Source organism: Xenopus laevis, chromosome 9_10L (assembly GCF_017654675.1).
Source record: "Xenopus laevis strain J_2021 chromosome 9_10L, Xenopus_laevis_v10.1, whole genome shotgun sequence".
Lineage (NCBI taxonomy): Eukaryota > Metazoa > Chordata > Amphibia > Anura > Pipidae > Xenopus > Xenopus laevis.
The window spans coordinates 91480365-91502930 of NC_054387.1; the positions used below are offsets into that span (position 1 = coordinate 91480365).

Here is a 22566-nt window from a genome sequence, read left to right on the forward strand (position 1 = left end):
CAGAAACCTACTTGGGTATTATGTACTCACTCCTCCCCCCCCCCCCACCGCAGTGTTCTGCCACTGTTTTGGGCTCTGGATCCTATCGCAGTACCTTTAGACTGAGTAGAACACTCAGATGCCAGTGTCTTTTCAGTCAACTGACAGGGACACAATGAAAATTGTGTTTTCATTGTATTCTTTGTTGCTAGTATTCTGAACCTGTCAAGTCACAAAGACAGGACACCAGTTGAGGCGTCTGTTGAAACTGTCAAAGTAAAGGGAAAATCATTGTAAGTTACCAAATTGGCCCAGGAAAGCAATTTAAGCATGTATAATTTGGAGAATTTTTTTTCTGCCTTTAAAAGATATCTGGAAACGCAGGCACCCTTCTAGGCTTTTCCCTTAATAAACGTTTTTTCTTGAATGAATGATGTTGGGAAGCATCACTCCACTTTTTTGGTTGTATCTAATATTGTTTCTGTTATGTGCCTCTGATGATACAGTTGTACAATTTTGTTATAAATATTTCTGGTTTCTTATGTTTTGTAAGGTCTTCAATCACCTGGATTGTATTCTGAATTAAAATGTATAAAATGCTTAACATCTGTGTCCCCTTTTTTGGGTTAAAATGTATGCCTTAGCAAAACACAAATTAAAAAAAAAAAAACTTTTCTCTCCCAGGTCTTGAAACTGACAAATTAAAAATTGAAACCAGGCATGGAATGGGCACTTTACCATAAGATGGCTATCTTATGGTAAAGTGCCCATTCCATGCCTGGTTTAAATTTTTAATTTGACAGTGCTCCCCAGCATTAATAATTAGGCAGAGACAATGTACTCGGGTGGCTTCTTTCTTCTGGCATCTTAGGCAGGCAGTAGTGCAGAAGGCAAATTTTAAAGCACCTCAATGGTTTTAAGGATGCTGTAGGATTTTTAGGCCACAATACTTTTCCATTCACCAAAGTAATGGGTAAAATGTAATACAGATCAACAAACTGATTCAAAATCAATAATCAAATGGAAATATTTACTAAGCCCTGGGCAGTCTCCATTTTACTTGAACCTGTAGGGTTCCCCTCATCTCCTGGAGAGTGACAATCTCAACAAACTTATTGCCTTTTATTAAGTGTTTTTTTTAATGATTTGAGACAATGAGGAAAAAGTTAGGATCTTGAATACATTGAATTTCAAACAAATTTTTTATATTTATTGAATGAAAAAAATAGTGAAAGTCGCAAATGTCGCCGTCTAAAACCTGTTGAAATTCTATTCTGTGAGGGGTGCATTTGAACATGACTCTTGCTTAAATTGATGTTCACCCCTTTTTGCTAAAGCAGGAGTGCCCATACTTTACTAAAGCAAGGTCTACTTGTAGTAATGTTGTCCCATTATGATCTACATTCAAAAAAGCTTTCTGTTAGCATTCGGTTCCATGGAAAATATTACTTAAATATTATATTGATTTGCTAGGGAATTTATATTGCTATGTTTGACAACTATATCTTATGTAACCTTAACATATTACATATCTGAATGAAAAGCATGAAATAGGAGGGTGATTAAGACAAGTTGTTTGTTGACAGTGTCTTGAGATCTACTGATCACCAGCTAAAGGTCTACTGGTAGATCCTGATCTACCTTTTGGGCACCCCTGTGCTAAAGCTTCAGTAGATCCCAGTGTCAATGTTTTAAAAACTAAAATAAGATTTTCTTTAAAAAATCAAGTGACAAGTAAAATAAGATGCAAAAAAGCTACATGACATTTACCACAAACAAAAAATTGGTGAGAAAAATGTAGATATTTTATAAAGCCCCTCTCTCTTATTTGTATCCGATTTATAATTGCAGAAATGTTTCATGGCATGAGCCCAAGTGCCCTACAAAACAAAATGACAAGTACTTTTCAATAATGATATAATGGTTTATCAAAAGTAATTTTGGCAGTGCAGACTGTGTACATTAAATATTCATTACGGGACATTTTTAGTTATTGATGTTGCATCTATTGTATGATGTTTGCATTTGCGTCGCCACTAAAGGGCAGCACAGAACAATATCATCTTTGCTTTTCACTGTGCTGACAGCTGCTGCTGTGCTGTTCATTATTGCAGTGTTTTGAGAACCGTTTTAAGAGAGAGACAAAGAGATATACATTTTTTAAAATGTAATTTTTATTGGTAAAGCCAATTTAGATTGGGTAGAAAACTAGCTCTAAAGGTGGCCATAGACGTAACAAATACGATCTTTCTTGGAAAAGATCACACGTGTAGAGCTGAATCGTCAGATATACAGGTAGAAACAATAGAATTCTACCTGTATCTGATGATTAAAGGTGGCCATAGATTCCATCAATTTCCAAAGATCTTTCCATCAATACACGCATGTAGAGCTGAATTGTCAGATATACGGGTAGAAACAATAGAATTCTACCTGTATCTGACGATTAAGCACTAACAATGGGCAATGTTTGGGCGACGAGCCGACCGATATTCAAGTCTTCTGCCGATATCGGTCGCCTCTTTTCCCACCATACACGCACCGAATATCCTACGAAAATTAGTTTTGTATGATATTATCTGTGCGTCTATGGCCACCTTAAGTTAAAGATTATATACATTCATGATAGCAATGATAGATTCAAGGGCAAGACAGTAGACTCGCACAAATGAGCAGTTCTATAGATGCATGCCCACCTTTAGCAATATGTTGTTGTTACTTCTTTCAGCTATGGGCCTCCACATATTAATTGGTAAGAAAGATTCTCTTCAAGAAGCTAAATCTCATTGAATGACTAGTTGAAGACATATATGGTCAGATTTTATCTGCAAGATGAAAGTGTAAACAATTATTTTCACTGTTGTATTTTACTATACTGTTATCAGGGGGTATAGGGAGTACTGCAGTTAGGGGCCCAATGTCAGAGGGGGTCTGGAGATGGAAAAGCATGATGGGACTTGTGCATAAGTGAGTGGGTTATGGGTGGATCATGAGCAGAATTTTACCATAATTGGGAAATGGGCAGGAGATCAGGGTATTACAATGCACGCAAGGGGCATTTTTTTTAATGTGACCACATTTTACTTTTGAGCACGGCCCACAATAGGGGAGGGCAAGTGACCAGTGGGCTAATGACTTGGGCAAGGTCCTTTCTTTGTAGTATGGGGCCCCTTGATTACTGATGGCTGCCCTGCTTGTAGGTCATATTATGCAAAAGTTTTAAGCAGTATTTTCCTTTGTGATTATAAGTTGCCACTCTTCAATAATATTTTTATGGATAGCTGGATTTCTCCATATGGCGGCAAAATACAGTAAATGTTTTAAATATTCCAAAAATAAATCTTTTGCTAAATAAAATACAAAATCCATAGGCATAAGAGGAGAAACAAAAATGACGATGTTTTTGGAACAATTTTGTATATAAGCTATGCTTCTCTGTTGCTTACCTTGTGTAGTGCAGTGGTTGTTCCGTAATTGAATTTCTAATTATTTACATTGCACAAGTCAGCACTTGAGTGCTTTACCATATAAGAACTTTCACCTGGATTCAGTAGTTTCAATTTGGTGCCAGGAAAATTGGTTGGTTTTCAGGAATCTGAAGCAGTGTCAGACTGGGTAACTGGGGCCCACCCAAACCACAGCCTGTGTACATACATGCAATCACACCCTAACCCTGCAAATCAATCTGCAATCAAATCAATCAAAAAAATCTGCAAAACACTCCCAGCTTGAATCTTCACCCTGCAATTTCTTACATACCAGCACAGACTTGCCCAACTCTGGCATCATGCACAGTTAAGAGTATAAAAACATGGGGATGAAAATGAGTGCAACTGCTGGCTTGAGCCAGTGGCAGCTAATTTGCTCGCATACAAATATTTACACTAGGTTAAATCAGCCAATTAGTGCACCGAGCTGTGATTTTATTCTCACACTTCATCCTTTTACAGTTGAGATGCATTTTTTTTCTGTCAGATTTTATTATAATTATGATATAAATAATCTGTTGCTTAAGTATTTATTCTAAGGGTATAGTTTTCTTTTAAGTAAATGCTATCATATATGTGTGTAAGTTACTGCTCACTAGCAGTAGATATGAAGGTTTAAATTATTGATCCTGTACATTCCTCTTGTGGGGGAAACATTTTTTGGGTGACAAGTGCCCTTTAAGGTACTTATGTCCAAACACACTGCTTGCGCTCGGTGGCACTATATCTGTCTTGCTTGCTGCTTCCGAATTGTGTGCTGGGGAAGCTCCAGGGTTCCAACAGTGGCCTGGATGAATATACACTGTGTGCTGCTAAATTGCAAATAAATAATTAAATGCAGATTGTCAAGATTAGCAATTCTGCAAGCAAAATGTGCTGGATGGGTAGACATCAGAACATGGGCCATCAGGGAGGATCCTAAAATATATTAATACAAAGCATATGTGCATATGTCTAAATGTAAAACGTTGCCTAACTGAACAAACATTATCTACAATGGTACTTCTTTTTCTTTTTAAACATTTGTTGGCTATTGCACCACTGAAGCCAACATTTCCAGATGCAGTAATGCACAAATGATTTCACTGAATAGATCCAAGCAGACATTTTTTATGTTAATGGTCAGTTTCTCCTCTCTGCTCTTTTAAAATTGGCTTTTTCAGATATCCAATCATATTAATACTTAATAAACATAAACATTAATTTCCCTCGATGCATCAGAGCAGTTATAATTATTGTCATCAACTGTCCTTGAGTTTTTTTTTTGGTTCTGGGAATGAACGTTTACATTTTCATAGCTTCAGAAATTGACTGAAGGCCAGTGGGGGAAAATGCAGTCATCAATAATTGATGGAGCTGCGAAATAAAAATGGAGCACATTCAGCAGACTTTATTGTTGGGTTTCCATCCTGATTACATTTATGTTCAAATTCAAAACACTCTTGGGTGATAACAATGCTCTACAAAATTCTTTCATAAATACTCTAATGCAACATGTATAGATCTAGTATAATTTTGTACCTGTGATTTACCAACATTTTAAAACAATGCACAGAAATTGAATTGAATTTGGTAGGCTTTCAGGATTGACAATCCCCCCCCCCCCCACCTGCATCTGAATTCTTCTGTGTTCCATGTCCTTTAGCCACCAGACTTAGGCTTAATGGAGGTTTAGCTTGGATAATGAAACAAGGGTTGGAGCTTAGCATCAAGAATATATGTGAATTAAGGATGTCAATGCTGAACACCTAGCTGCCAATGAACTACAACTAACAAACAGCTTTCGACAACCGTTTGGGAACCACAGACACATAGCCTGGCAGCCCTGCCCTAAAACCAGCCATGAAATTACCAAGGGTGAAAAATGAGGGTTGGTGGGCCCTATAACCCAACGATCAGACCATAATGCAACCAATACAGGAAGTCGGATTGCAGGACCACATCAACGAACAGATGCGGCCTCGATCCGACTGGATTTTTAACCCTGCCTGGCTTTCGGCCAGATATCGATTGGGGAAGCCCGTGGGCCAATAAACTGCAGACTCGGTCTGTCGGTAGTTTTTATTGGCCCGGGTATGGCCAGCTTTATAGTTATGCACTACCAACCACAAATCAGGGTGAAGAAAATTTGATCTAAAGCGTAACTTTTATCAATAATCCCATTACAAATTATACCCATAAATGCCCATTAAAATGATCAAAGATCTATAACGTAATAATAAAATAATTAAGGATATCAGGCTAGCACCAATTATGCGTGGGTAAACCCAAGTGTTAGGATGTCTCTCACTTATCTAAATACAGTTCAAAAAATGCTTACTCACTCTGTAACCTCGCCGTCCAAACCCTCACGTGGGTTTAAAAAGTAGGCTTTAAACCTGTGGTATCCGATAATAATTATAGCTTTGACCACAACATAAAATTAGAATTCAGTGCTTTCACACTGTGTCCCTAGCTATAATTATTTCCAGATACCACAGGTTTTAAGCCCAAATTTTAAACCCATATGCGGGGCAGTTTGGATGCCGAGGTAATCAAATTATAGTGACGAGAAATAATAATACTTTTGGGGCTTGGATAAAGCTCCCCATAGACGCGACGATTCTTCTTGTCGAACGACGATTTTAGGGAAGCCCGACCGATCCTTTGAAATTATCGTGCGGTTAGTGGGATTCAAGCGATTGTACATCTTACGATTTTTTCGGCCGACATCTGTCAGGAAATTTATCGGCCAGGTCAAAAAATCTTTGTCGGTCCCAGTGCAATCTATCTATGTTTGCAGGGCCAAGCAGGCAACTCCCCTTTGTTTTCCTGGCAAATTGGTCTTTTTAGTTGATGGTAAATTCGTACGATCGTTCTGACAAGATCGTGGTCTCACGATCAGGATCTGATCTTTTAAAAATCTCAACATCTATGGCCAGCTTAAGCTGAAGATTCAGTGGGTGGGTGAAAGAGTTTTGTTCCTTTTAGGAGCTGAACTCTTTGCAGAGAATGAAGGTGGGAAATCAAAATTAAAACCATTTTAATCCCTATTGCCAATTATATTAGCTACTTAATATTCATTCATAGTGTTATTTGGTTGGAAGATACACATGCATGTATTGTAGGACATAATATCAATTTAAAAGAATGCTTTATTATTTACACCTTAGGGCAGTAGCCAACGGGGAAATTTGTTGCCCGGGATAAAAATGCACTTCGGGCATTGCGTTATATGTTGGTTTTACTGCCAGTGATTTAAGTTATTTCCCATGGAGACGCATTTTCGGGAGATTAGTCGCCCGCAGTTGTGCATAAATAATCGGGGGGGATTATTTTTCTCCCCGTCAGCCACTGCCCTTAAGTAACTTGACAACATATTTACTTTTCTGGAATGCAACTCTTACATTTATAGATGAGAAACAGGGACACGTTTGTTTAAATAGTGTAAAGAATCTGCATTATGCAGGTTGTTTGTTTGTATATGCACCCCATATATTATTTTGGTTATGGTGTGTTACGCAGTTATTGAGTTATTGTTTGATTGAGCGTATATATGTACTTGGGAAAGATTATACTTCAAGCTTGTATTGGAGCAAATACAGCCACACTAGTTTGCATTAGATGCGCTATTATAGAACTGTATATATATATATATATATATATATATATATATATATTATGCTGACATTTGACATCCTATGAGCTCCATTTTAGCAGCTGTATGAAACTGGAAAGGAGAAGGCGGGGAGACATTTTAGGGAGGAGTTTTCCCATAGGGAGTTGGAGAAATGGAGAAGAAATGGATCATTAACTTTTGAGTGAAGGTCCAAAACAATTAGCTGCAAAGAGCTAAAGTAAGAGCAACATAATGCGGGAAAACAGTCCCTGTGTCTTGTCAGCACATTGTTAACTGGGTTATGATGAACAGAGTTGATATTACACTGAGATGTCTAAGCCCTTGCACTGGCATGTACATCACAACATACAATGTTAAAGAAATAAAGTTATCTGTTGAGCCTATTGTCTCAGCATAGCTTTTGGCCAGCTGCACTGCAGTTAGTAGCATCCTGAGACCAGAGAGGTCCCATAATGAGTGTGTAGAAACAATTATGATAATCGATAGGAGCAGACTACTAGCAAATGCTCATTAAAATTGGCTTTCTGTGTCATTTAAATGGGAGTCCACCAGCTAGCTCTATTTCCTGTCAATTAGTGTAGGTACATACAATAAATGTGCACTTCACTTATATTGATTTATATTTACCAAGTCATTGTTAGGTCCTTTAAATATTTAAATAAATTATTTTTAGTGTTGTTGATAATTTAAGACAGGGTATTTTTGTCATGTCTTTTTATTCTGCACCTCCTGTTTAAAGCTGATGGTACATGTATTTTTTCTTCACCTATGTATTTCAACTGGCAGCGAAGCACCATGTACATCTATGTGCTGCCTGTCATTTAGACGGATGGAAATAGTTGTCACTGCTTTTGACAAGTGGCATTCTGCCTGATAATACCTATATGAGTGGCTTCCATTCATCTCATTGACAGGCAGCAAAAAATGTGTCTAGAGCATTTATCTGCCAGCAGAAAGAGGCCAATAGAAGCATGTTACTTGTGCCATTGGCCCAAAGGAATACTGTTGGGGCATAATAAGAGGGGTCATTTATGACCACATGTGCAGTTGAGCCCCTGCAATTTTCCCCACAGTTAGTTGTGCTCTAAACCCATCCATTAAAGGTTCTTGTGCTTAAAGGAACAGTTCAGTGTAAAAATAAAACTGGGTAAATACTGTAGATTGCCTGTGCAAATTAGAACATATTTCTAATATAGTAAATTAGCCAAAAATGTAATGTATAAAGGCGGGAGTGACTGGATGTCTAATAGAACAGAACACAACTTCCTGCTTTGTAGCTCTATAACTCAGAGTTAGTCATCGACTTTAAGGGGGGCCACATGGAACATAACTGTTCAGTGAGTTTGCAATTGATCCTCAGCATTCAGCTCAGATTTAAAAGCAACAGTTATGACCCATGTGGCCTCCCCTCAAGTCACTGATTGGTTACTGCCTGGTAGCCAATCAGTGGAAACCAAGAGAGCTGTAAAGCAGGAAGAGGTGTTCTGGCTATTATGTTAGACATCCAGTCACTCCAGCATTTATACATTACATTTTTGGCTAACTAACTATATTGATAATTTTTTTTTTTATTTTGCACAACCTATCTATTTACCCAGTTTTTAGTTTTATACTGAACAATAACTTTAAAGGGTGTTCTTTGCACTTCTATATAGTTTCATTTGGCGCCGCTCATGTTTTAAATCGGACCGGAAATGACGCCAAGCAGACCAGCACAATTAGGTCCGATTTGTGATAAAATATGTCCACACATTTTGACAAATCAATTTGACGAATCACACAATTGGCTTTCCTCATGAAACACAGCCAATAACACTGGTGTGTTTAGCAATGACCAATGATAACCAGGCCCGGATTTGTGGAAAGGCCACCTAGGCCCGGGCCTAGGGCGGCAGGATTTTAGGGGGGGCGGCATGCTGCCCAACCACACCCACATTGGTTCAAAAACACTGGGGATGCGTCAATCCCCATTGCTCCAGTCCAGATGATGAAAATTTGCATGAATAGGGGAGGGGACAGGGGCGACTAACGGCAGTGGGCCTAGGGGCGCCCACTATGTAAATCCAGCCCTGATGATAACCAACTTGACCTTAACCAACTTAAACTTAAGTCTATATAATAACAAGCTTATTGACTACCATTCCTTGGCAAAATTCATCCATTACTCTGCAAGTGGTGGATCAGAGGAAGTGCAGATGCGTTTCAATAATACCCATTTCAATCTTAACATTTTTAATGCACTGCACAACTATATCAAATCATATGTTTATAAAAGTTTCTGTTCCACTGCAGTTCTGTCATCTTCTTTACAGAATGCTTTACAGAGCCAACTTCTTGTAATATATAACGGATGAGTTTTTATCCATCATTAAGAGACACATAAAGACATTAGGGAATTCCCTAGTCAGCTTCTGTTTATGTGTTTCAGTTAGCCTTATGATCCTTTCCTGAACTTAAATGCTGCATTCTGAGAATAACACCCTGGAGAAAGAGAGGTTCTAAAATGCTGCACTTTTGTTATTAGTTGAAAGGGCCAATATCCATCCAGTCACTACAGTATGAAGATCAAGGCAGATTTATAAGCAAAAGCCAACCTATGCTTTACTCCCACACCCATAACAGGGAAAGTTGTGCTAACCACTTATTTGTATACACAATGTTTCAATGTCTTCTTTCCTTTCTTGTATTTGTCTATACTTTCACTCCCATAGAGAGTATATATATTTATAAGGATCCACAAAAAAATTCCCTTTCTCCACCATATATATGTTTTTCTACCCCTCCACCCACTAAAAAATCTTGCAAGTACACAATGATTCTACTTATAAACACTATTCCAATACACTATTTTCATTCATATGTATTTTGTGGTCACAGCCTCATTGCACCCCCACCTAATGGTTTTAAAAATTAGTGGTGAGCACAACTTTCCCTTGTTTGTTATACAGTACATGTGCAAAGGAACATGACCCACAAAAATGGAGCAATCATCCAAGTGAAGTAGAATTTTTAGCTGCTTGGTTTTTTGATTGGTAGAAATATTTAATGTTTGATGTCAATGATACTTGAAAAGTTATTTGCAGAAAGAGTACCTTGAACTGGCGAGGCACATAGAAAATGCTTAAAAACCTGGTCAGATATCAAGGCACTTTAGATAAGGTACTGGTGTTTGCTTAGTATTAGCTATTCTGTAACATACTAAGGGGCACATTTACTTAGGGTCGAATATCGAGGGTTAATTAACCCTCGATATTCGACTGTCGAAGTTAAATCCTTCGACTTCGAATAGTGAAGTCGAAGGATTTACCGCAGTTCGATCGAACGATTAAATCCTTTGAAACAATTCGAAGGAGTTTAATCCATCGATCGAACGATTTTCCTTCGACCAAAAATATGTTAGAAAGCCTATGGGGACTTTCCCCATAGGCTAACATTGAGGTTCGGAAGGGTTTACTTGGCGAAGTAGGTGGTCGTCGTTTTTTTTAAAGAGACAGTACTTCGACTATCGAATGGTCGAAAGATTTTTAATTCGAAACGTTCCATTCAAAGTCGTAGTTGAAGGTCGAAGTAGCCAATTTGATGGTCGAAGTAGCCAAAAAAATCATTTGAAATTCGAAGTTTTTTTTATTCTATTCCTTCACTCGAGCTAAGTAAATGTACCCCTAAAAGTTAACTTTAAGGTGAACCACCCGTTTTAGGACTGTCTTAACTTAATGTGAGGATTTTAAAGGGCTGGTTCACATCTAAGTTAACTTTTAGTATATTATAGAATGGCTAATTCTAAGCAACTTTTTAATTCGCCTTAATTTTTTTTATATTTATTTATATATAAATTTTATAGATTTTTTAATTATTTGCCTTCTGACTCTTTCCAACTTTAAAAGGGGGTCACTGACCCCATCTGAAAAACAACATGCTCTGTAAGGCTACAAAATTATTGTTATTGTTATTTTTATTGCTTATCTTTCTATTTAAGCCCTCTCCTATTGATATTCCACTCTCTCATTCAAGATTCAATGCATGGTTGCTAGGGTAATTGGGATCCTAGCAACCAGATTGCTGACTGGCACTGCATAAAAAGCTAAATAACTTTAATACCACAAATAATAAAAATGCAAACAAATTGGAAATTGTCTCAGAATATCCCTCTCTGCATCATACTAAAAGTTAAATTAAAGGTGATCAACTCCTTTAATACAAAGGAAGAACAAAGTATTGGAAAGCTACAAGTGCGAGGGGACAGATATTAACACCTATAAATACTACAGCAAATCTTGTAAAACTTATGGTCACCCAGTAACAATATCTCATACTGACTAGGAAACTCCAATTAACTCTAGCCAGGTAAGGCATATACAAACCATCTAATAAGGAAAGGAATATAAATAATAACTGTAGGGGTTTATTTATTTATCAACATTGGGCAAATTTGCAACATAGGTGCAAGCTATGCCCATCTGTACATTGATTGGCTGATGTAACCTAGCATCTGCGATACCCTTTGGTATGTGTGTGAGCAGAGCCTGATAAAAGGCAGACGTGCAGACATTATTGTGTAAATAATTTTGGGATTAATCAATGGCATGTAGTAAAAAAAAAGAAGTTTTTAATTAAAAGACTTTAAAATGAAACCTTGTTTTAAAGGAAAACTATACCGCCAAAATGAATCCTTGAGCAACAGATAGTTTATATCAAATTACGTGTCATATTAAAGAGTTTATATCAAATTACGTATCATATTAAAGAATCTTATCAAACTGGAATATATATTTAAGTAAATATTGCCCTTTTACATCTCTTACCTTGAACCACTGTTTCATGTTGGTCTGTGTGCTGCCTCAGAGATCACCTTACCAGAAATACTGCAGCTCTAACTGTAACAGGAAGAAGTGAGGATGGAAAAGACAGAACTCTGTCTGTTAATTGGCTCATGTGACCTAACATGTAGGGTTTGTTTGGTATGTTTGTGTGCACCGTCCCCGGGGGGGCCTTATTTTTTAAAATGGCAGTTTTATAATTATGATTACCCAATGATACATATTACTAAAAAGTATATTATTATGAAAATGGTTTATTTACTTGAAGCAGCGTTTTACAAATGAGCTGTTTTATGCAATATCTGTTTATAGAGACCTACATTGTTTGAGGGTTATAGTTTTCCTTTTAATACAGGCTGCTTTTTTTATGTGATAGCACAGCAGTTACTGCTGGGAAAGACATTTGTGTTTAATAAAGCTGCTTTCACTGAAAGTTTATTGCTGTAAAGTGACTTGTTACTGAGGCGGTTTTATTCTATGATGTCAAAACCACAATGGAAGTGTTTTTTTCAGAGGGAAGAAATGTAATATCTTTTCATTCACTGACCTTTCATCTCAGTAATTCTCTAAATGCCTTGGCTTGGTCACAAATAGAGTTTTTAATGTGCTGCCAGCTATATTACTCCTTAGAACTAGAGTTGCTTTCAAACATGCATTTAAATGTCTTCTCTTCACTACTTACCAATACTGTGTTATCGTCCCAACTACAAGCTGAAATCTTTGCAGAATATAACTATGACATTTTAGATAGATCTCCTCTCCCATTGATCCTGGAATTGTCCAATTGATCTTCTTGTACCTTCTCCACCTGATCTCAAAACATATAAGACATTAAAAGGAATATTTGGACCAGTTTTTTTCATGGGATTATCCCTTATTTTTACTATTATATATAATATTGCATGATGTCATTTTCTTCAAGACAACTGCTGTTTTCATTGTCCTTTACAGATTATTATTATAAGTAGATGATATGTTGATATCCTTGGCTAACCTTAGAACAGGTATGGGCCCTGTTATCCAAAATGCTCAACACCTGGGGTTTTCTGGATTGTAATTTGGATCTTCGTACCTTAATTCTGCTAAAAAATCATGTAAACATTAAATACACCCAACAGGCTGGTTTTGCTTCCAGTAATCTTAGTTTGGATAAAGTATGAGTTACTGTTTTATTACTATAGAGAAAAGGAAAACTATTTTAAAAAAATTGGATTATTTATTTCCGTAATTTGGAGCTTTCTGAATAAGAGATCCAATATCTGTACAATGTTTTTATTGGATACGCCACTTTACTATAACTGTATATATACTGTATATGACAGTCTTTACAGTCTATATGCTTTCTAAATTTCTTTCCAAGGTATACAAAGATTCATTCAAAGAAAATGACTGATTTTTGTGTTTTTTACAGGTCAATACCTAACTAATTTTATGATATTTATATAGTAGTTGTGGTGTCCTTCACGATGTAGCCATAGTAAACTTTGATTGTGGTGAAGGATTCTCTTTGTGAGAACACAAATGTAATATAATAACCGTGTGCCAGTATCTTAGTTCATGAATTTGCCCTTGTGTATTTTTCCTTTAGATAATATCACCTACTGGCTGCAAATAATGTTTTAACTAGATTATGCCAAGCGTAACATCTCTAATTACTCTTCCTCTCAGCATTGTGCAGGAATTTATGCTTACAAGCAATATTCAAGTACTTGGTAGCAAAGTTCACTACAACTAGCACAGAGAATGTATTGGTTCTTCTCACACTTACCCTTCTTTTCCGCTGCCTGCAACTTGAAGCCTTTCAGAAACAGATTCCTGCAGCCAGCTAGAAATGATGTATTGGATGGGTCAAGCCACACAAATTTCTTCATTTGGACTCCATAGTTTTTCTTTGAGCACGTTGTCTCAGATGATAGTATCTAGGCATTTTATCCATTGATTTTGATTGCTTCTACCCATTTGGCCTGTCTTAGATATCGATTCTTTTTCATGATATCCTGTACTTTATCACTGCCCTCACTTGAAAGACAAATTTCTCAAGCATTGCTCGACTCCATACTTTTAGAGACTATAGATGCCACACTAGGCTAATTTATCACCCAGCCAGGGTGCAAACAAACAGAGTTAATTTCATAAAAAATGCACACTCACTGTGCTGAAATCCGCACTGTGTCTCTGCACCCAAGTCAATGCAATGCCTCTGATTATTTTAGGAAAAATCTTTACATTGTTAAGACATCCTAAAGGCGAACATACCCAAAAAATGACACAGTACAATGTCAAGTGAAACATGGATGCTTGGGGGCAGATTGCCTGAAGGGCGAAGTGGCTAACGCTAGCATCAATTTTCTAGCATTACAGCCCGCAGGGACTTCGCCGATTTACTAACGGGCACAGGTGTCACTTCGATAACGAAGGAGATAGATGCTAGCTTTGCTTCGCACTCTAACGCTAGAGGAATTTTCACTCTGGCGAATGGACATAACTCAGCAAATTCACTAACATGCGGATTTTACTGAACGTTACCTCTTTTGCCAGACTTGCTTCGCCACCTAAGACCAGGCGAAGTGCAATGGAGTGCATAGGACACTGGCGTCTTTTCTTTTTTTCAGAGTGATATCCTGCAAAAGTCTATAAATTTTTTTTTGGGTAACCTGGTTCCCCCAATACATTTTCTAACATATGGAACATAAACTATACAGTGGGCTCATGTGTAGGGCATTATAACAACTCTATTTTCTTTATTAAGTTTCGCTGGACTTGTGTAATGTAATGTATTTGATGCAACATAAACGTCCATGCAGCTTTATAATTTCCTGCCATATGCAAATTAGCCAATGCTAGCGCAACTTCACTTTGATTGCCGAAGTAACGCTAGCAAAACTTCACCAGAATTCGGCACCCTGGACACAACTTTGTACTTCTCACGCCTGGCGAAGTGTTGTGATCGCTGCAAAGCCGTCGCTGGGAGCGAATTTTTGCCAGTTAGTGAATTTGCCCCCAGGAGTCTTACTGAAATTAAAAAGGAAAAGGACACCTGACATACCACTATTTCTTTCACTATAAAAAAAAATTGTCATCATGTCTGAAATGAAACAGATTATATATAGCCTTTTCTAGTAAAGGACTCTTGGTGAATAGGGGGACTTTGGTGGTCTGTGTCTAACTCTTCAGGAAAATGTCCATGTTACTTTTCTGTTTTATTCTGTTTAGGTGGTTCTGCTGCTACTTTAAATCCAGCCTGAAATTGAATTGAATTAAAATGCCACTAAATAAAAACAATGATACATTTTCACTTTCAAACAGCAAAGTAAATTTTAGAGGCTGATTCACTAAGGGTCGAATATCGAGGGTTAATTAACCCTCGATATTCGACTAGGAATTGAAATCATTCGATTTCGAATATCGAAGTCGAAGGATTTAGCGCAAATACTGCGATCGTGCGATCGAAGGATTATTCCTTCGATCGAACGATTAAATCCTTCGATCGAACGATTAAATCCTTCGAATCGAACGATTTGAAGGATTTTAATCCAACGATCGAAGGAATATCCTTCGATCAAAAAAAGTTAGCCAAGCCTATGGGGACCTTCCCCATAGGCTAACATTGACTTCGGTAGCTTTTAGATGGCGAACTAGGGGGTCGAAGTTTTTTTTAAAGAGACAGTACTTCGACTATCGAATGGTCGAATAGTCGAACGATTTTTACTTCGAATCCTTCGATTCGTAGTCGAAGGTCGAAGTAGCCCATTCGATGGTTGAAGTAGCCCAAAAAATACTTCGAAATTCGAAGTTTTTTTACTTCGAATCCTTCACTCGAATTTAGGGAATCGGCCCCTATGTGTTTCTTTTGGTATTTAAATGAAATGATGCAGCGCACATTTAATAAACATTTCCAGCCTCGTTGTTTTTATTTCCTTTTAGATTTTGATTTTCTGATATTTCCTAGGATAATCTAGGCTACAATTTGTACAAAACTTCTCATACAAAATACTTTCACTCTGAAATATGAACTGGTTGTTAACGACATTCAAACAGCATACTAAGAACTCCGATATCTATTTCTATACAACTGGCAAGTTTTTTATAAATCCAGCAATGATTTACTTGCCGTCCTGCCACAATGTTGGCAAAGTGATAGCTATAAAACATTCAGAAAATTATACACAGCCTATTGCTGTAATTTAAGATAAGTAGTAGTACATGGAAGCTTACAGGTAGTTTCCCTATAATTGATCTCAGATACATTTAGCTTCCATCTTACTGCTCAGAAGGAAGTTAAGTAGGTCCATTAGTGCAGTTAAGAAACACCTTACTATATGTTTAAAATAAAAAAATATATGATATATTGTGGTTATAGTTTCACAGTATCCTGTAATTACAGGGCAAATGACTACCAACAGGTAAAGGACATATCTTGCTAAATACAATAAATATTATCTTGTGAAATCTAGCATTAGTAGATAATAACTCATAACATTTTATACTACCAAAAATGCTTTAAGGAGAGTGCTGATCTGAGATAATAATGAACCCCAAACAGCCTTATCAGTGAGAAAATGTGAGATGCCCTACTTGTTGCACTGATAGAGGGGATCTCATCTCGAAATACTGTTTTTTGCATAGACTCCTAAAACTATTTAGCAGAAGCCAGCTGAATAGAACAGGAAACAGATTCTGCTTTCAACTGCAGTTACGTTTACAAGAAGCTTGTGATTGACATCTATAAATAAATGTATATTAAAAATATTGCTTTTTCTTTTAATATACAAAAAAGGCCATTTTGGATTTACTTTAAGTGGCTATACAATCTCGTTCAATTTCATTAGAAATACAGTTTACCTAAATAACGTGGAGGTAAATACGTAGAAAATGGATAGAGACTGAGGTAAAAGGACATTTTGCTCTGTCTATTTTTATGCGTATTGACTACATTGTGGTACCTAGGATGGGGCGCAGGAGCAGACATTTAGGATAAAAAGTATATTGGGGGATAGATACCAGAACCTGTATGAACAAGTGACTTAACCCATTATGGAGGTAAATTATACACAGAGAGTAAAGACAGATGTATGATATGTTATGTGCAGAGCTGCTTTAATGAACACACCCAGGGGCGTAACTATAGAGGAAGCAGACCCTGCGGCTGCAGGGGGGGCCCAGGAGGTATAGGGGCCCATGAGGCCCTAATTCATATACAATTTCAATAAATATTGGAGAAACAAGTCAACCTCTAAACATTTTGGGGGCCTGAAAAATAATTTGCTGTGGGGCCCAGTAATATCTAGTTACGCCACTGAACACACCACTTCACAATCTCTAGAAATGCACCCCCTCTCCCAGGGATGAAATATTAGCCGGGTGGGGGAATAAATGTCTCATGCATTATAGCCTTCACCAGCCTCATCTGCTGTAATAGAAAACGTTGCAGAGGTACTGGTAGGACTGTCTACATCTTAAAATACAAAGTGCACAGTCCTACTGATGTCTGTGAAAAGTTTTCTATTATAGAAGGGGAGGCTGGGCCAGGATTTATGGAGCTGGGTGCTTACATAAAAGAAAAACAGGTGGCACACCAAGCTTATATGGTCTGGAGAGAACACTGTTAATGCTGCATAGTACATCTAAAGCCACTTGCGGAATTGCCCCCTTACCATCATGGGCGATTCTCTCCTCCCAACCACCCAAGGCAGCTCCTGCAATGTCGTTGTCTCCCTTGCTCCCCAGCGCTTACCATTTCTGGTGCCTCCAGAGACGGTTGCACCGCTCTCTGTACTAAAAGAGAGATTTTACAGTTTAATAACTGGTAATTTGGCACTTGAAGTTACCAGGAGCACTTTTTACTACTGGTAACTTGCAAGCAATTGCCTCTGAGGTGAGTTTCTGGACTAGCACCGCCCCTGCTTACCATCATACTTGAGTCCCCTTATCTTAAGGTGCCATAGATGTAGAGATCCGCTCGTTGGTAATGTCGCCAAATGAGCGGATCCCAGATATGTCCACATTGAAGTGGGCGATATTGGGCTGATCAATAAACATTGATCATAATGCATCCGATATGGCCGGTTGGATCACAGGACTGCATAAATGCACAGATGCGGCCGTGATCCGATGGGATTTTTTAATCTGCCCGATCGCGATGTGGCTGACTTTCTGTCGGATATCGATCGGGGACGCCCGTCGGATGGCTCCACACATGGGCCAATAAACTGCCGACTCAGTCTGTTGACAGCTTTTATCGGACAATGTATGGGGGCCTTTACTATCCAATGGTTTGTAACAGAGACTCTGAAGTAAAATTCCATGAGAATTTAAATAAAATGTATTTTCAGAACCACCAGGAATGTGTTGTGTGCTCTGGGGGAAGAAGCCTGACACGTTTTACTGCTGAGGGGACTAATATGTTGATTTCTATTGCTGAGACGAGAGATGCCTGTCACAGAAGTTTTCATTGCTCTGGCCAGTGTCAGACTGGCCCACTGGTATACCAGGAGAACTCCCAGTGGGCCCAGGTTTTAGTGGGCCCTCTTGTTTCTAAACATTTGGCCTAGTTTATGGTCATTTCTTTTTGGGGGTAAATGCTTAATAATGGTAGAATATTGTAAGTATATATAAAAAACTAGGAGAATAAAGAGGTTGAGTGAGGAGGAATAATAGTTTGGAATGGTCCCCCTGTCTTAAGTTTTCTGTTGGGCCCAAGGTCTAAGGCTTTCTGGTGGGCCTCTGGCATCCCAGTCTGACACTGGCTCGGGCTGTGAGAGAAGCGGAGGATAAAGAAAAGAGACCCAAAAACAAAAAGACTTCTGCCTTACTGACAAATTATAGGCACTGTGACTGTGCTGCTGAGGGAATGTTGCAGTGGGAGGAAGGGAAAGAGAAAAATAGGGAAGCAAAATTGTTGGAGGGGTCTGTACAAATCTCTCCCAGCATCCCCTAAATCAATCCGCTAAGCAGTTCCCCAACACCTTCCCTGTAGTTCCCGCCCAGCCCACTTTCTTTCTCACTCTTTCAGGGGCCTGCGTGTGACATGCGGGGCAACAGAAGGAGTGAGTTACTCGGCTGCCAGATGCGGGACCCTGACGGACCAGCGAATTTGTTTTAAGGTCAGTTTAGTTTTGCTCTCCGCCGCATCCTTTGGGGACCATCCTGTAGCAGTGCAGCGCGCATGCGCACCAGCAACTTCCTCTCCTGGCAACAGCAGCATCAGCACCAGCCCAGGGGAGGGAGCAGCATTAGCAGCATTAGCAGCAGCCTCAGCAGCAGCATCGCCTTGTGTTGCATCGAGTAGGGACCGGGAAAAGCAGCCCGTGCTTCTGTCATGCGCTAAGGGGGGAGGTGCAAGGTGCATAAAAAAATCAGCAAGAGAGAAGCAGACGGGTGGATACTGCTGGAGGACGAAACAGGTGCTGCAGAGCAGCTGAGGGTTAAGGAGGGATCCAGATGGCAAGCAGATAACCCCTGGTGGGGTTTTCGAGCCCCCGTGCTGAACAGGAGAGGAGTATGCAAATGAACAGCTCGTCGGTACAAGATAAAGTCTGAGCGTTGCCGCCTCTGCTGCGATATCCCGGTCCTGCAGAGCTATGAGCTATGGAGGAGGCAGGCAGCTCCCTGCGGCATCCCCGTTCCACCTCCTCTGTGCTTCTCCTGACAGCCCCCGTCTCCTGTCCTGCTCTCTTCCACCTTCTCTGTCTCCTGCTGCTGCTGTCCTGCCCCCAGCCCTGGGGAGCTCTTTCCACACACACAGGTGAGAAAGCACTTCTTTCACTTTGTCCTAATCTCTCTCTCTGCATAGCCCTCTCTGCTAGCATGAAGCAGCCACAGACACCAGCTCTCTCAGCTCTTACACTGAGGGCTAGGGAATGAGATCAAAGTCATACATTAGGGTTTGATACACACAAATAGCAGCATACAGTACATACAGGCCTGCACACTTGGAATGACTGATTTATTTCTTTTTATTTCACAAGGAGCCTGTCAGGTACATATAATAATAGAATGTCCTGGGAACTGTCCCAGTTAACCAGTTCATATGCTACAACACTATCCAGGCTACATAATAAAGCAAACACCATGACTTTTGTGTCATGCATATAAATGTAACAGACCCTGCAAGACTAGGACCAACATTGGTCATTAGAATCCATTTCCACATTGCCTGCCTGGCCCTTTCATCTCCATGTGCAATCCTGCTTCCATTTCATTTAAAATTCAGCAAAACTGCAGTGACCTCTGTGAGGTATAGTAGCTGCAGTCGCTGTTCTTCTTAAAATCAGCCTGCAGGACAAACGAATCCCAGCAAATGAAAGCACTGCAGTAAATAAAATGCGGGTTGGCAGACTGATTCAACAAACGGATTCTGCACTGTTCTCTGTCACCTCTTTACAATATTAAATTACGTGGGATGTTTCTTCTATTTCGGGGATCTTTACCTCAGTCTCATGTTAACTCTTATAGATTTCTGCCAGCTGTAGCACAGCACTGCAGATCCAAGTTTTCTTTCAGATCTTTGAGCCAGGGGAAGCTTTAAACTACTCATCAAGCTTCACATTAGAACAAGTTATTCTTATCAAGTATCTCACTGCCTTTTTATTTGCCTTAAAGAAGCTACTTATGTCCCAATTTTAAAACACAAGCACATTTTATGGTTCCTGGCATAAATATTGTTGTTTCTTCAGGCTTTAAGGGTGTTTTTTTTGATGCTTTTACAATGTAGCGTACCCAGGGGATTTAAGTAATTACTACTGTGTACTACTGATAACTTCTGTAGAATGTAAGGCTGTAATATACTGATTATATTATTATTCTTAGGAAAAGCCCTACCTAAAACACATTAGATTTGTAATAATTTACTAAAATAAAACAGCACTATAAAAACTATTTGTAGTTCTAGAACAGGGTGCTCCTAGGAATCAACCAGCTATAACAGAATACATTACTCCAATGTATTTATCCTGTGACTTTAGTATTCTATGAGTTAAGTAGCCACAAAGGTAGCATTATAGTCGCAACATTGGGTGGGGACTAAGTGGCCTAGTTTGGCATAAAATGTAAAGCCAGCACCTGGGACATCTGTAACAAATGCACTGAAACAAGAAACGCGATAAACTGGGTGAGTTATTGAAACTTTAAATTGTTATCCAAGGTCATCACAACCCAATGTTTTGCAAATGTCTCTGAAATCAACGGTATTTTTGCACATTTTTAACTGCCTTCTGAGAGTTCTTGTGAGATTCTGACATTTATTTTATCATGTTTGGTCTTTTCCACAATTGAGACTCTTACTCATTCCTCTGGACGAACTTTGTTGGCTACAATTGATCAGTGTCCACTGTATTGATGGAAAGTGCATTGAGATTTTCAGATATAAAGAGATTCTGAAGATTTTAGAGTTGCAGATCTATAACTTGGGTCCTGTTCGAGGAGTGAACTATTGCACTATTGAATCCTTGAAAGCAGATGCACTTGTAGTTGTAGATAGAACGTTACATTTATTAGATATATAAATAAGTACACAAAAATCTTGTATAGTTGCATACGTGGATTAGAAGTAATATTTATTATTCTTTTCTGATTGTTTTGTCTTATTAATATAACTCTGTAGACTACGTGGGTAATTTACTAAACTCTGAATGCAAAAATTACGAAAAATTTGTGATTTTTTTTATAAAATCAGACTTTTAAAAAAAATCAAGAATTTTTTGGAATTTATTAAACCCCGAGGATGGGAAAAGTCAGAATCTGGTATCTCAGACCTGTCGAGGTTGCATATAAGTCAATGGGAGAAGTCCCAATGATTTTTTGATGTGCAAGGTTTTTGGCAATACCCCGAACTTTTCTGAATTTTCAGGTGAAAAATCCAAACAAAATCATGAAAATCGGATTTTTCAAGTTTTTTTCCGGATTTTTTGTATTAATAAATAAGCCCAGATTTGGTCTGAATTTTTTCCAGAAAATATTGAGATAAATTCGGACTTTGATAAATATCCCCCTAAATGTACTAGCAATGTGCATACAGATGCATCATTCAGCAGATTTACAGAGCAAACACAGTTTACATAGGTCAAAGTGTATGTGGGTCTGCATATAATATGATATACTTATTATCCTTTCATGATTTGTGTAACAAGGCCGTTATTTCTTCTGCTCCTCTGTCCTTTACACCTTACATTTATTTAACCACCAGTCAATTTCTCCTGACATAAAAAGACATCCATGCATTTAAATTACTCAATGTTCTCCATGGATGTGTATAATTTTATGCATCAAAGGTTTTGCAGCAGAGCTGAGTGAAAAATGAAAAAGATCTGCTAAGCGTGGAGGCTTTCTTTCTATTTCTGTTTGCACAATTAATTAAGATCTGTCCACTAAATGAAAACATGCCATTGACCTTTTAGATTTTTTGCTGTACTGGGAGGCACATTTATCAAGGGTCAAATTGCGAATTCATGTGTTTTTTTTAAATTCCCATGAACTCGAAATTCGACCAAGCAAAATTTATTATGAAAATCTAATTTTTTAAACTCGGGTGAATATGATCAAACAGAAAAATCGAATTGAATTCAAATCGAATTTGATTCAAATCTTAAAAACTCAATTCAAGTTTTTTTCTCCAAAAAAGGAGAAAGGCTGCAAACAACTCTAAGTTGATCCCTGAACCTCTCCC

The 22566-nt window shown here is 38.4% G+C and overlaps 1 protein-coding gene across 6 annotated transcripts in view; it reads left to right on the plus strand.

Annotated features, from left to right (window-relative positions):
* The first annotated feature begins 18774 nt into the window (after positions 1-18774).
* Positions 18775-22566, plus strand: part of LOC108701467 (disintegrin and metalloproteinase domain-containing protein 23) — an 83314-nt gene continuing 79522 nt past the window's right edge. Inside the window, exon 1 of one of the 6 annotated variants that reach the window (XM_041576238.1) lies at positions 18775-19647. In XM_041576238.1, coding sequence (XP_041432172.1) covers positions 19491-19647 — 157 coding nt within the window. In that variant the 5' untranslated portion in view covers positions 18775-19490. The remainder of the gene's footprint in view (positions 19648-22566) is intronic. The other 5 variants (XM_041576237.1, XM_041576235.1, XM_041576239.1 and 2 more) reach the window with 5 other exon arrangements.